The sequence below is a fragment of the Solanum stenotomum genome, chromosome 8 (genome assembly GCF_019186545.1).
Source record: "Solanum stenotomum isolate F172 chromosome 8, ASM1918654v1, whole genome shotgun sequence".
Lineage (NCBI taxonomy): Eukaryota > Viridiplantae > Streptophyta > Magnoliopsida > Solanales > Solanaceae > Solanum > Solanum stenotomum.
Window position 1 is genome coordinate 10738866 of NC_064289.1, and position 13955 is coordinate 10752820.

At 35.8% G+C, this 13955-nt stretch overlaps 2 protein-coding genes across 3 annotated transcripts; both read right to left on the reverse strand.

The window, feature by feature from the left end:
• Positions 1 to 4086: 4086 nt before the first annotated feature.
• On the reverse strand, positions 4087 to 7814 carry LOC125872491 (zinc finger CCCH domain-containing protein 62-like). The gene is made up of 10 exons (XM_049553228.1): positions 7476 to 7814; positions 7248 to 7369; positions 6336 to 6450; positions 6189 to 6250; positions 5901 to 5952; positions 5616 to 5727; positions 5295 to 5393; positions 5081 to 5208; positions 4657 to 4965; positions 4087 to 4614 (listed from the first exon to the last, which is right to left on the reverse strand). Exons 1-10 carry the CDS (start codon positions 7694 to 7696, stop codon positions 4284 to 4286), a joined length of 1551 nt encoding a protein of 516 aa, XP_049409185.1. The 5' UTR covers positions 7697 to 7814; the 3' UTR covers positions 4087 to 4283.
• Positions 7815 to 8871: 1057 nt separating this feature from the next.
• Positions 8872 to 13940, reverse strand: LOC125872499 (25.3 kDa vesicle transport protein). 2 transcript variants are annotated; one of them, XM_049553238.1, is made up of 7 exons: positions 13758 to 13915; positions 12891 to 12959; positions 12204 to 12412; positions 10875 to 11035; positions 10624 to 10770; positions 9895 to 9971; positions 8872 to 9275 (listed from the first exon to the last, which is right to left on the reverse strand). In XM_049553238.1, exons 3-7 carry the CDS (start codon positions 12389 to 12391, stop codon positions 9192 to 9194), a joined length of 657 nt encoding a protein of 218 aa, XP_049409195.1. In that variant the 5' UTR covers positions 12392 to 12412; positions 12891 to 12959; positions 13758 to 13915; the 3' UTR covers positions 8872 to 9191. The 2 variants fall into 2 exon arrangements, with proteins under 2 accessions (XP_049409195.1, XP_049409194.1); XM_049553237.1 differs by lacking the exon at positions 12891 to 12959 and having other exon boundaries at positions 13758 to 13940.
• Positions 13941 to 13955: the final 15 nt, after the last annotated feature.

Consider the following 13955-nt stretch of genomic DNA (forward strand, 5'->3'; position numbering starts at 1 on the left):
TAATAAGTTGAGGAAGCATTACGTAAAGTCACACCGTTTTAAAGCATATTTTCACATTCACGAGCCAGCTTTTAGGAATTCCGTATGTATTAGCCCAAAGATTTGGTGCCTTGGAGCACATAAATTTTTTTGCTCAAAATTTTTTATGAGGACCTCCGTAATGAGTTGGGAAAGAATTACGTGTAGTCGAACCATTTTTAAGACATCTTCACATTTGCGAACCAGCTTTTAGGAATAACATGACTTTCTTGGTTTTTCTTGTGTATTAGCCCATAGATCTGGTGCCTTGGAGCACCCAAAATATTTTTTTGAAAAAACTTTAACAAAGACCTCCATAATGAGTTGGAGAAACATTACGTATAGTCGCACATCTTTTTAAGGTATTTTTTAACATTTACAAGCCAAATTTTATGAATTACGCATTTTGTTTTATTTTTTTCGTGTGTATTAGCCCATGGATATGGCGCATTGGAGAACCCAAATTATTTTTTTCTGAAAAAACTTTTTGAGGACCTCCGTAATGAGTTGGGGAAGCATTACGTATAGTCGCACAATTTTAAAGTCATATTTTCGCATTTAAGAAATAACTTTTAGAAATTACGCGACTTTCTTATTTTTCCGTGTATATTAGCCCATGGATAAGGTGCCTTGAAACGCCCAAAAGAATTCTAAGAAAACTTTATTAGGACTTCCTTAATGAGTTGGGGAAACATTACGTATATGCGCACCATTTTTTAAGGCACATTTTTCACATTTACGAGCCAACTTTTAGGTATTACGCGACATTCTTGATTTTTCGTGTGTATTAGCTCATGAATCTGACTTCTCGCAGCACCTAAAAATTCATTCAAAAAATCTTTATGTTCCTCTGTAAAAGTTAGGGAAACATCACGTATAGTCGCACCATTTTTAAGGCATCACATGTATGAGCCAACTTTTAGGAATTACACGACATTCTTAGTTTTTCGTGTGTATTAGCCCATGGATATGACGTCTTGGAGCACCCAATTTTTTTTTTTTAAAAAAACTTTAGTAGGACCTCTATAATGAATTGGGGAAGCATTACGTATAGTCACACAATTTTTAAGGCATATTTTTTCATTTACGTGCCTACTTTTAGGAATTACGCGACCTTCTTATTTTTTCGTGTGTATTAGCTCATGGATCTAGCGCCTTGGAGCACAAAAAAAATTATTATGAAAAAACATTATGAGGACCTCCGTAATGAGTTGGGGAAGCATTAGGTATAGTCACACAATTTTAAGGCATATTTTTGCATTTACGAGCTAACTTTTAGAAATTATGCGCCTTTCTTTATTTTTTTTGCACGTATTTGCCCATGGATCTTGCGTCTTGGACCACTCAAAAATTCATTCCGAAAAAACTTTATGAGGACCTCTATAATGAGTTGGGGAAGCATTATGTATAGTCGCACCATTTTTAAGACATATTTTCGCATTTATGAGCCAAGTTTTAGGAATTACGCGATTTTCTTGATTTTTTTTGTGTATTAACCCATGAATTTGGTGCCTTAAAGCACCAAAAAAATAATCTTAAAAAACTTTATGAGGATTTTCGTAATGAGTTGGGGAATCATTACGTATAGTCGCACCATTTTTTTGACATATTTTCGCATTTACTAGCTAACAATTAGGAATTACGAGACTTTCTTGATTAATTTCGTGTATTAGCCCATGGATCTGACGCCTTGGAGCACCCAAATTTTTTTCATGAAAAAACTTGATTAGGATCTCTGTAATGAGTTGGGGAAACATTACATATAGTCGTGCCATTTTCATGGCATATTTTTCACATTTACGAGCCAAATTCTAGGAATTACGCAACTTTCTTATTTTTTCGTGTGTATTAGCCCATGGATCTGGCGCCTTGGAACATCCAATATTTTTTCTGAAAAAACTTTATGAGGACCTTTGTAATGGGCTGGGGAAACATTACGTAGAGTCGCACCATTTTTAAGGTATATTTTTGTATTTACGAGCCAACTTTTAGAAATTACGCAATTTTTTTTATTTTTTCGAGTGTATTAACCCATAGATCTGGCTCCTTGGAGCATCCAATTTTTTTTTTTGAAAAGAACATTATGAGGACCTATGTAATGAGTTAGAGAAGTAGTACGTATAGACACACCATTTTTAAGGCATGTTTTCGTATTGACGAGCAAACTTTAAGGAATTATGCGACTTTCTTGATTTTGGTGTGTATTATCCCATGAATCTGATGCCTTGGATCACCCAATTTTTTTTCCTGAAAAAGCTTTATGAGAATCTCCATAATGAATTTAGGAAGCATTACGTATAGTCACATCATTTTCAGGCATATTTTTGCATTTATGAGCCACATTTTAGGAAATACACGACTTTTTTGATTTTTCGTTTGTATTAACCCATGTATCTGACACCTTGGAGCACCCAAATTTTTTTCTGAAAAAACATTACAAGGGCTTCTGTTATGAGTTAGGGAAGCATTATGTGTAGTCTCACTTTTTTTTAGGCATATTTTTTTTATTTGCAAGCCAACTTTTAGGAATTACGCGACTTTCTTGCTTTTTTGTGTGTATTAACTCAAAGATCTGGTGTCTTGGAACACACAATACTTTTTTCTGAAAACACTTTATGAGGACCTCGTAATGTGTTGGGGAAGCAGTACGTATAATCGCACCATTTTTTGCCTTTACGAGCCAACTTTTAGAGATTATGCGACTTTCTTGGTTTTTTTGAGTGTATTAGCCTATGAATATGGCGCCTAAGAGCACCCAAATTTTTTTTCTGAAAAAACTTTATGATGACCTCCGTATTGAGTTGGGAAAGAATTACGTATAGTCATACCATTTTTTAGGCATAATTTTGCATTTACGAGCCAACTTTTAGAAATCACATGACTTTCTTGATTTTTTGTGTGTATTAGCCTATGAATCTGACGCTTTGGAGCACCGTAAAAATATTTTCAGAAAAAACTTTATGAGGACCTCCGTAATGAGTTGGGGAAACATTACGTATAGTCGCACCATTTTAAGACATATTTTCACATTTACGAACCAATTTTAGAAATTACGCGACTTTCTTGGTTTTTCATTTTTATTAACCCATGAGTCTGGCACTTTGGAGCACCCAATTTTTTTTTTGTTAAAAATCTATAAGAGTACTTCCGTAATGAGTTAGGAAAGCATTACGTATAGTCTCAACGTAACATATTTTCACATTTACTAGCCAACTTTTAGAATTATGCGGTTTTATTGTTTTTTCGTGTGTATTAACCCATAGATCTGGGGCCTTAGAACACCCAATTTTTTTCCTAATAAAACATTATGAGGACTTCCATAATTAGTTGGGGAAGCATTACGTATAGCTACACCATTTTAAGGCATATTTTCGCATTTATGAGCCAACTTTAAAAATTATGCGACTTTCTTGGTTTTTCGTGTGTATTAGCCCATGAATCAGACGTCTTGGAGCATTTCTGAAAAAACTTTATGAGGACCTCCATAATGAGTTGAGGAAACATTACATATAGTCACACTATTTTAATACATATTTTTGCATTTATGAGCCAACTTTTAATAATTACGCAACTTTCTTTGTTTTTCGTATGTATTAGCTCATGGATCTGGTGCCTTGGAGCATCTAATCTTTTTTTATGTGGACCTTCATAATGAGTTGGGAAAGCATTACGTATAGTCGCACAATTTTTAAGGCATATTTTTGCATTGACGAACCAACTTTTAGGAATTACGTGACTTTCTTGATTTTTCATGTGTTAATAATAGCCCATGAATCTAGCACCTTGGAGCACCCAAAAATTTATTTTGAATATTTTTTATGAGGATTTACTAATGAGTTGGTGAAATATTACCTATAATCTCACCAATTTTGCACCTAAAATCCCATCAATTTCTCCACCGAAAGCCTATAAACCAAAACTTGTCCCAAGTTGGTACTAAGACCTTAGAACCACAATAACTTAGATTTGTTGGTTGATTTCAATTTACCTTTGTTTCGAAATTAGTTGAGACCAGACAAAAAAAGTTAAAGATATTTTTTAAATCTATCGATTATGTCGTGACAAATTTAGAATTCAGACGATTCATCATAAGGAATAGAAAACAGTTCAACAAAATCAAAAATTAGTTTGTTCTTCAAGCATTTTGTGAACAATGACAGTATCCCTGAGACAAAAGACTTGTCACCCAAAAAAAAGGGACCAAAATAGTTGATCTATGAAGATCTCTCAAAGCTTTCTTACTTGCTGCTCTTTCACCTGAATGTTTAAATATCTACAGAATCATGCAAGTTCTTGCAACTATGCCCATAGTAGCATCTTCCTTGAGCATAAAAGTGGCAAGGCTTCTTTTGTTCCTCGCGCTGTCCTTGGAATGGACGCTTTCCATTCCTTGCTTGCCAATTCTCAGTTCTTTGTGGAGATTTATAGTTTTGTGAATGACCATGACCTCCTGTATACATATGACCATGTCCTCGTAATGGACTTTTACTAGTATTGCAGTTGTTGTAGCTTCCATCGCTATAGCCCCTCCATGTTGGAATATTATAATTGTTTGTGTTACCTCCATAGCTAAGGCCCCTCCACATTGGCATATGCCTATTTGAGTTATGCATATGCCTATTTGAGCTATGCATATGCCTATTTGAGTTATGCATATGCATATTTGAGTTATGCTTCTCCCTGTTTCTAGGATCATTCAGGTTCACATTAGTCAAAGGCTGCCTCTGATTATGCCTTTCTTCTGGCCTATTTTCTCTAGGGTAGACATTTTCCTGTATGACTACATTTGTATAATTTCTGAATTGCTTTTGTTCATCTTTTTGGATGTTGTACACCACTTCTACCTGAGGCTGATCATTCTTGTTTAAGGAGTTCATCGAGCGAGAATGCAGCTGTTTCCCTTTACTCTCAGCTACTGTTTTCTTCTCCTTGTAATCTGTGTTTACCCTGAGATATTTAGACATAACAATGATTCAAATGTTCAAAATCAAGTGAAGTTGGCATATTTCATAAGTTCATTCTACCAATCTGCTTACTAGAATGACCAAAATTATCATGGTACCTATTTTCCCTTTGCATCTTTCGCAATTCCTTCTCTTGGACACGTGTTTCCCTGCTAGACCGAGCTATGGAACCTCTGGTATGCTTTTCTGATAAAATTTTCTGCCGTTCTGCTTCATCGTCCCATTTCTTCAAATGCAATATATGATTCATTAACATATGTTGCAGGAATAATAAGTGCAAGTACTAGAAATTCTTAGTACTGTTCAGCAGACCTGTCGCAATGTTTTTAATCTATAGAGGTTTCTGCCCTTAATGAGGAGAGGATGAAGTGGAGGCAACGGTTTTTCCCCTTTACTCCACAATACCTCAACCTGACCAACAGTAAAAAGAATCTTACATGAAACAAACAAGATGAAACAATACAAGAAGTGTACGTCCGTCGAAGCCAAATAAAAAGAAGAAACGAAAACAGAAATGGTTAAGTCAAATAATTGTTGTTATCTACAAAGAACTTCAAGTTGAAAATAACAACTTCTCATTCCTCTTCTTGTTCCCAAGAGTTCAATCTAAATTGATTGCTTTTAAAAGCTCACCGTAAAGGTATGTTGCTGCCTTTTAGCACCATAGCTCTCCTTCACAATCCGCCCTGCTATTATTCTTGTTCCACAGGGAGGGCCAGTAGCACTCCTGGATGCAATGCTGAACCTGATGAACCACAATCATAAACCTGCTAAGTACATGCACGCATACTGCTGTCTAATAGGGAACTGAAGAGAATTATACATGACACATCTGCCACTAGTTATTTGCAGCCTTTAGAAGTGCATAAAAGAAGACCTAAAGATGCTTACTACCACTTGTTAGAGCTTCGAGCTTACATTTCATATACATTTTGTTCAAACATGACAACATCACCAGTGCACGCGTCCCCTGCATAATACAAAAAGTATAGATGAAAATGACAAGTCCAGAAAGTTCCAATTCATTGCTGAAATTTTAATGCTAGATTCCACTAGGAACGCCAGACGCAAGGTGAGAGATATGTGACTTTTCAGCAGATAGATAAACTTTGACTTGGTTATTTTCAAGGGACTAACGATCATAAATGTTTGCTACAATAAAACTATATCCACTTAAATATTCTATACATAGCAAAACATCTGTACCTTTGCAGTTCAATACAAAACTAGATGGGGGATACTTTTCCTCTCCACGACCATCGAGGATGCTGAAATACAATAGAATTTGCTTTAAGTATAAAAGTTTTGATCATTAAAAAATAAAAGCTGAATAAACTGAAATTGGGAAATTACTCAGTGTGCTCTTTAATGCGCTGGATAAGTGTATCTTTGGTACCCGTCAATCTCAGCCCGTGTTTCCTTAGGTAAACCTTGCATTGCTCCACTTTCAATTTCTCAATCTGACCAGCTGCCACCAAGTAGAAGCAGAGACAAAAAGAAGGATGCAATCATTGTAATCTTTCGGAAAATGAGAAGATGATCGACGGACACAAAGTTTAGGCAGTAACAATCATCTCAAAGTCTTGTATGTCATAGAGCAAGAAAAATACTGAATAATTTTCTCTTACTCAAAGATTTTTCTTACTGAAAGGAAAAATCTGCAACATCATAAAAAAGCTCATTTGGTCTTACAATTTATATACCAAATGAAGAAAAACTTTCATGAATAACCATATCTTTGCATAGGGGAGTGTCTTAACAAGTGTATACTTAAAATAAAATGTCTCATACATGAATTTTTTATAGCTTTCATATAAAAGAACACTACCATATTTTTAAGGTTTACACAACCAATAATCACACCACCAGAGGATGTGGTGGGATCCTCGAATTTGTGCCCTGCAATTGGAGAAATACATATGGAGCTCCGGGGGCGGAACTAGTAAGGGCCAAGGGAGGAAATTTACTCCGTTTATATAAAATTATCTTTTACATATATATATATAATATAGGTTGAACTCCTTTGGTCTTTTCGTGTGTTAGATGTTTTATACTTCAAACCCCCTTAGTGAAAATCACAGCTCCACAAATGAGGAGCTCTTCCTCCTAAATTGACTCATACGTTGTGCAAATCTGAATTAGTCGGACTAGTGAGTTTCGGATACTAGATTGTCAGATAAAAAAGAACCAATAATAATCACCAAGATTGAAAGCTACCATATCAACATGTAAATTAAAAAACAAAACAATGTTACTGAAAAAAACCTTTGATTATCTTCTGAACAGTTTCATAGCTTTTTTTATCCTTCTCATCAAGCTCTGGTACTATCTCGTCCAGATCCTTCTCTTCCTCAACGCAATCTTCCAATGTCTTAGAAACATTCCGCCTACATTTTCGCAACAACACGAAAAATCAACATCTCATTGTCATTTCTTTGGGGGAAATTGAAAACTAATATGTTTTTTTAGGAGAATCGAATCAAGGGATTGTACCTGGCAGACATATCCATAGATTTCTGTTTTTTGATTGAGAGTTTTGAAAGAGAGGATTGTGTCTCCTCAAGAAGATCAAAAGTTGGATCATCTAGCGAATCATCGGAATCGTAGTCGCTATCGCTTTCCGATACATCGTACGGCTGCTGGGAATCCATTTTTTGATTTCTGGATGATGATGCTTGAAGAGCTCTCTGTTGATTGTTGATTTCTTTGCTCATGAAATTATTGTTCAAATAGGGTTTTAATTTGAAAATATTACCGTTGTTGAGTGGATTGTGTTTCCGAAATTTGTACTCTAATTGCTGCTTGATTGGACTGTTCTCCGCATCGATAAAGTTTGGCATGGGCCTGAATGGCTGAATCAGAGACTTGAGGCTCAAAGTGCACAGATTCCCCAATTTTAGGATAAGACAGTCTAACTGACGGGTTGTTTGGGAGAATGTATAAAAATAATGTTGAATATGGTATAATAATAATACTGACATTATTAATGTTTGAGCTCGTTATGCTGAAGTGTTTGGTTTGGGAAAATGTATAAAAATAATGTTGAATATGGTGTATTAATTTAATTCTAAGAAAAAAAATCATTTACAAAAATATTCTCTACAAATATGGTGGAAAAGACGTGAAAAAGGTTTAAAGGGACAATTGTGTCTTTAATCATGCTAATGTATGTATTAAAATACTTGCATTACCAAATAGAGTGTATAAAATGCTTGCATTAGTTATATAAACAAGATACTACTCACTTTGTCCCTAATTACTTGTCCACTTTTCCTTTTTTAGTTATCCCTAATTACTTGTCCATTATGACAAATCAAAAAATGACACATTTTTTTTAATTATTATACTACCCTCAATTAATTATTTTGAAAAAGATAGAATTTCTTGAAAATCTTAAATTTTTAATTCATTCACTTCATAATTAACAGGGGTAAATTGGTAAATTCACTATGTCAATAATTGTTTTCTTAATAGATGAGTCAATTCAAAAGTGGACAAATAATTAGGGACCGAGGAAGTAGTAAATAATAGGCATACACAAAGGTATACTATATTATTACACAAAGGTGATGTGTGTACAATTTTTTTTCTTATTCTCTCTACCAAATGACCCCAAGTTTTTTTTAAATATTGTGAATTTGACTACTTTAAGATCAACTTCAGAAAACTGAAAAAAAATATCCTAGTTTAAAGTTGCAAAAGCCAGAGATACAAATTTTAAGTTGAGCTTGAAACTTCAGACAATTTGAAAGCTAGCAAACTTCCGATTGGTTTTGCCTGAGGTTTGGATTGACAGGTCTAATTTGGTCGGGAAGTCCCAAACTCTTTATATTCAGAATTCATGTTATGCACTTCTACCCGTTCACCGGAACGAATCAAAATAGTAGACAATAAGGCTACCACTGTAATTTACAAACATATACTAAAGTAGCTAAAACGGCATTTCAGAATTACAAATACCTATTGGAAGGCAAGTTTTGTTGATGAGTACTAAGAAAAATACATGCTGAGCGATTCATATTAAATATCATTTCTCAAGTATTAGCGACACTCAGTCGTCATGGTTCACATCCCCTGTTCTACATTATCAAACTGGCATGTCTTGAGTCTCCCCATCCGCAGAAAACAAAGGCCACTGTGGTCATGTCAGTTGCCCACTGTCTGATGCTGGAGTAACATCATTTCTAAGCTGTACATTTGATGGCAGCATCACCAAATCTTGTTTTTAGCCCAGAAGAGGAGACTAACAACTCCAATGACAATAGCAACGGGAGCCCACTTCCGTATCAGAGCCTTGAGTCATGAAGAAATGGATCAGTCACCAAACAGATTTAAGTTCAAACATCAGACTAAATGCATGTACATAACGAGAAAAAGAGTGAAAGAAAGCCCAGCCCATCTGATACCATGGTTGCTCATCTTCGTTAGTGTCTGGGTCTAAGACACCCCAGCCTAGAACAAGCCCATTCACATGTTGATTTATCATAGCCTTAAGCACAAATAGTCCACCATGGATTTGAACTTGAGACCTCACGGTTCTCAACCCACCTCATTGACCACTAAACCACACCCTTGGGTGTTTAATCAAGTATCTCTTCAAGAATAGAAAACATTCTCACACTGTCAGCACTCAGCAGAACCAGTCAAGCTCTATAATCTTCAACAAAATCTTGATACATGGTAGGTTTTAAAAATGCCAATGAACATTGTTTGAGCAGCTTATATAATTTTCTACCACCCCCCAAAAAAGGAACATGCAAGCGCAGGAGAACTTAAGAGAATGAACAGCAAATTTCATGTTCCCTCAGATCTGTGTACGGCACCACTTCGCATTCCCGACACTCAAAAGGTAGAAGTAACAATACCACACAAGAATTTAAGTGCATCATCTTGAAAAACGAATGACACTAACCTGACGATTCAAATCTCTCGCCTTATCAGCATATATGCGGGATTCTGATGTCAAACGGCTGGACATCTGACTGACCTCTGCAGAATTTGATGTTTAAACAATCAGGTCACTAACCGTGAAAAAAACATGATACTAAATCAATGCACAAGAAGGGTGAAAACAGAAGGGCAACCATATTATTAGAGTATAATTGTCGATCTATATCAAAGCTATGAGTCACCAGTGGTTGGAAATTCATATCACAACTGACTCAGCGCTTAATTTTATCTGTGCACAGGTATATGCTGCAGCATTTTGCACAAGCAGTATAGCTTGTCTCAGCATTTGATCCAAAATCTACTTTTTCTTAGTATAAACACTTTCAAGATAAAATCTCATCTCACAACTACCACATGTTACACCTTCGAATCATACAACAAAAAGAGGCATACAAGTGCATAGTTGCCACCAGCTTCTAGTAGACAGATCATCTTTATAACTTACATGCACTAGATGATACTAAGTTTCTCCAGGTATAAGGAGCTCAATTCTGACCTAAGCAATCCTAACTAAAAATGTATGGGTCGTTTCTTAATCTGTGAGTGTGTGTGTGGGGGGGTTAAGTTGGAGCACTTCATATCGTATTCTAGAATTCAACAGGCTGACATGAAACATACCAATCATTTTAAATGAATTTGCAAAAGATTTACTGATAAAGAGCTCAGAAAAATGTTGGAATGAGAAACTTACGGTCCAATTTTTCACCAACACCAAGAACTTCTTGTACATTTCGAGTCATTATCTGATGAACTTCATAAAGTTCATCATTCAACTTTGCAACATTGCGTTGAGTTCTGGTATCCTGGTACAGTTTCTTCGTCTTCTGTATGAATGTATCTTTTAAAAATAGGGAAAATAATATATTGGAAGAACAGAAAATTAGTTTTTAACAAAAGGAAATTGGAAAATTGAAAAAGGATAGTGTAAAGGAAAATGCTTACCAAATTTGATAAAGGCATAAGGTCTAGCAGCAGTTTCAATTTGACTTCCATTGACACGCTCAAACTCAGTCTTAAGGTCTTCTAGGTACTGAAAGGCAAGTTTCTTTGGATAAGAGCGATCACACATTGTCAGATAGCAAACGCGCCCTTCAACGATATAGCTGAGAACTTGGGTTAAGAGAACAGTACATTCACATTTCCCATAAGGCACATTTACAATTGGGTTGAGAGGACACAAAGTAGAGCTAGTGGTGATTTAGAAAGTAAGCAAATGAAATAGCAGCAGCAATAGAGAAAACTTGGAAAGTCACAATCCACATCATCCCAAAGATTTCACATTCTGATGGTCCTAAATTTTAATAGAAGCTTGGTGATATTTATTATTCTCTTGGTTATTTTCTTTTGGGTATTATAACTCCCAATCCTCCATCCCAGGATATAAAGAGTGGTTCCCACAGTGCTCCCTTGGTGACCCGAACCTCTAAGCTCATGATTAAAGTTGGACGCCCTTTCCACTAGACTACGCCTCCCTTGTCCTTTGGTGCTATCCATAAATCCAGAAAAGAATTAGTAACAAGTGCTTATAAAACATAGTAAATGCATATCAAGTGGAGAAGCTACTAAGCAGACAAAAGAACTAGATCTGCATAAGCGATATCGACAAACTTCTTTTTTGTTCCTTTTGTTGGTTTTATTTTTAACTGCATCATCCATATTTATCAGCATATGTATATACATCCAATATGGGAATTTCACTTATCAAAAGAATTAAGCTGGAGGAAACCTCATTAATTGTTTAGTACCTGATCCTAGTTTTCCCGGAAACTCACAACAATAAGAATAACAGAGTCCATCATAGAGTTTTCTTTAAATTACAAAAATAAAACTACAATACAGATTTTGCTTCTTTTGATAGGCATCCTAAATGGAATCTTCAAGTTGAAAAACTCTGTAGACTGTTTCCACATAGAATTGCGATGATGACTTATTACAAGTTGGCAGAAGAGCAGAAAGAGGGCCAACTGAATGTTCGAGAAGTTCCTAACAACTCCGCCCCCGCCCCGAAACTAAAAGAAGAAAGATTCACCAAGTTTGTAAAGAAAGCTTTTTCTTTCCTAGAGAGGAAAATCGAGGAATCATAGTTTGAGCATAGGTAACTCAGTGAGGCTATTAGGAAAAGACCAGTAAGTGCATGAACTTACTTATCTTGCAGTCATCTTGTTGAACAAAGAAGTTATTACTAATTATTTACAGAAATTTCCATTTAGCATCCGAAGAGATGTAAATAGTACTGTAAATAAAAACAATATGGAAACAATAAGAGGATACTGGAAAATGTAAGGTCCACTTTCAATGGACATCCTTGATGCCTCATTATGGCCCATAGAGAGGTTCTTGAATAAGGACTTGACTTGCTGTTTGTAGTAATCAGCATCTGGAACATCACGGCTATCATCCAGCCCCTCAGCTAATGGAAGGCCATCCGTTACACGAGCAATCATAGTCAACTTCACCATCTTCCTTAAACAAGCGAACAACTACAAGCAACCAGAAAAAGGTAGACGTTAACAAACATATAGTTTGAATACATAGAAACTACAAATTTTCCATGCTTTTCGGCTGCTACTTCCAAAACCTTGGATCAAGACTTATTGGACACAAAGTTCCTAGTTTACTTGTATACTCATAGAGTTCTCAGCTCACTGCCTACTTAAGGGTGTATATGAGTGAGAGGGTGAGAGAGACAAAGAGAGTATCTTTATTAATTAAGTTGTTTATCTCAAAGTTTGTCTTCTACACACTACAGCTTTTTAACTCGTATTCGGAAGTTTTTACTATTTTGATCTTGTTTGATAATTAGTCTGAGATCTGATTTAGACTTTAAGCATATGTTTCAGAAAATTTATGTTTGCACCAAGTGCGTCACTCAAAAATTGTAAAGCATGCACGACTTCCTTAAATCACTATTCAATGTACAAGTTCTTCAGTGCAAGAAAGAATCGCCATGAAAAGTACCAACTCCAAGATAGATGAACCCAAGTGCTCGAGTTATAGAGCTTCAGATGATGAATAGAAAACTTGATCCTAGTATGGCAACGAAGACAAAATAGTGCATCAATTAGAGCCATTCAAATGTGAAGAATGCAAAAAGAAGCAAATGATTTTCAATCAATTTAGCACTACATATCTTTAGGTTCAGTCAGCCTCTAGAGTCCAACCATATTCTAGTGGTATTCATCTCATTCCTGCTCTATATAACACAGGCCCACAAATGATATTAACTTATGTATTATGCCCTGATCAATGCAAAAGTTTGCTACCTTACCTATTAAAACAATAACATCAACAACAATGCATTGCTCAAGTAACCAATTTCAACAGACAATATAGAGGGTCTCATGGGTCCATCCAATGTTGAAGCACAGATCTTCATAGAAAAGATTTTTCCCGCAACGCCTTCCCCGTGAACTTCTTACTCTAAAGAGCTGCTCAATCATCAACTATACCTCAATCCCACATCAGCTGGAGCCGACTGTGAATTTGTCGAATACACAATTCAGCTCTATTCAGGCGCATTTCATTCTAATACTAAATAATTTGCTCATTTGGGCAATTTTAGGATATTTTTTCATTTTAGTAGTGGAAACACAGAATTTTGCATACTTTACAGCTAAGAGCCTAAGACCGTTATGCAATCTAACCGGACATATCAAATCTGAGCTAAAATCCGATTAAAATAAGTTTCCTATCAAATGTCGCGGATATTCATCACAAAATGAAAGTAACCTAAACTGAGGGAATTGCATGAGAACACAAAAGGAAAACAAGCATATTTTACATAAATAAATTGAGAGAATTATGTGCGTATATCAAATTACGCACCTATCATACGCGTCGGTGCAGCCTTTGTTGGTTGATCTGTCGAACTTCCGATCGCCGGTTTCCTATTTTGTATGATCCTCTCGTGAACTCCGATCGGTTTCAGCGAAATGACGGTTGTAATGAATGGGAATTGGGATCGGATTCAGGGAATCGGGTAAATACCCGTCTTCACAAGTATTTCATGGGTCGGAGTATTTT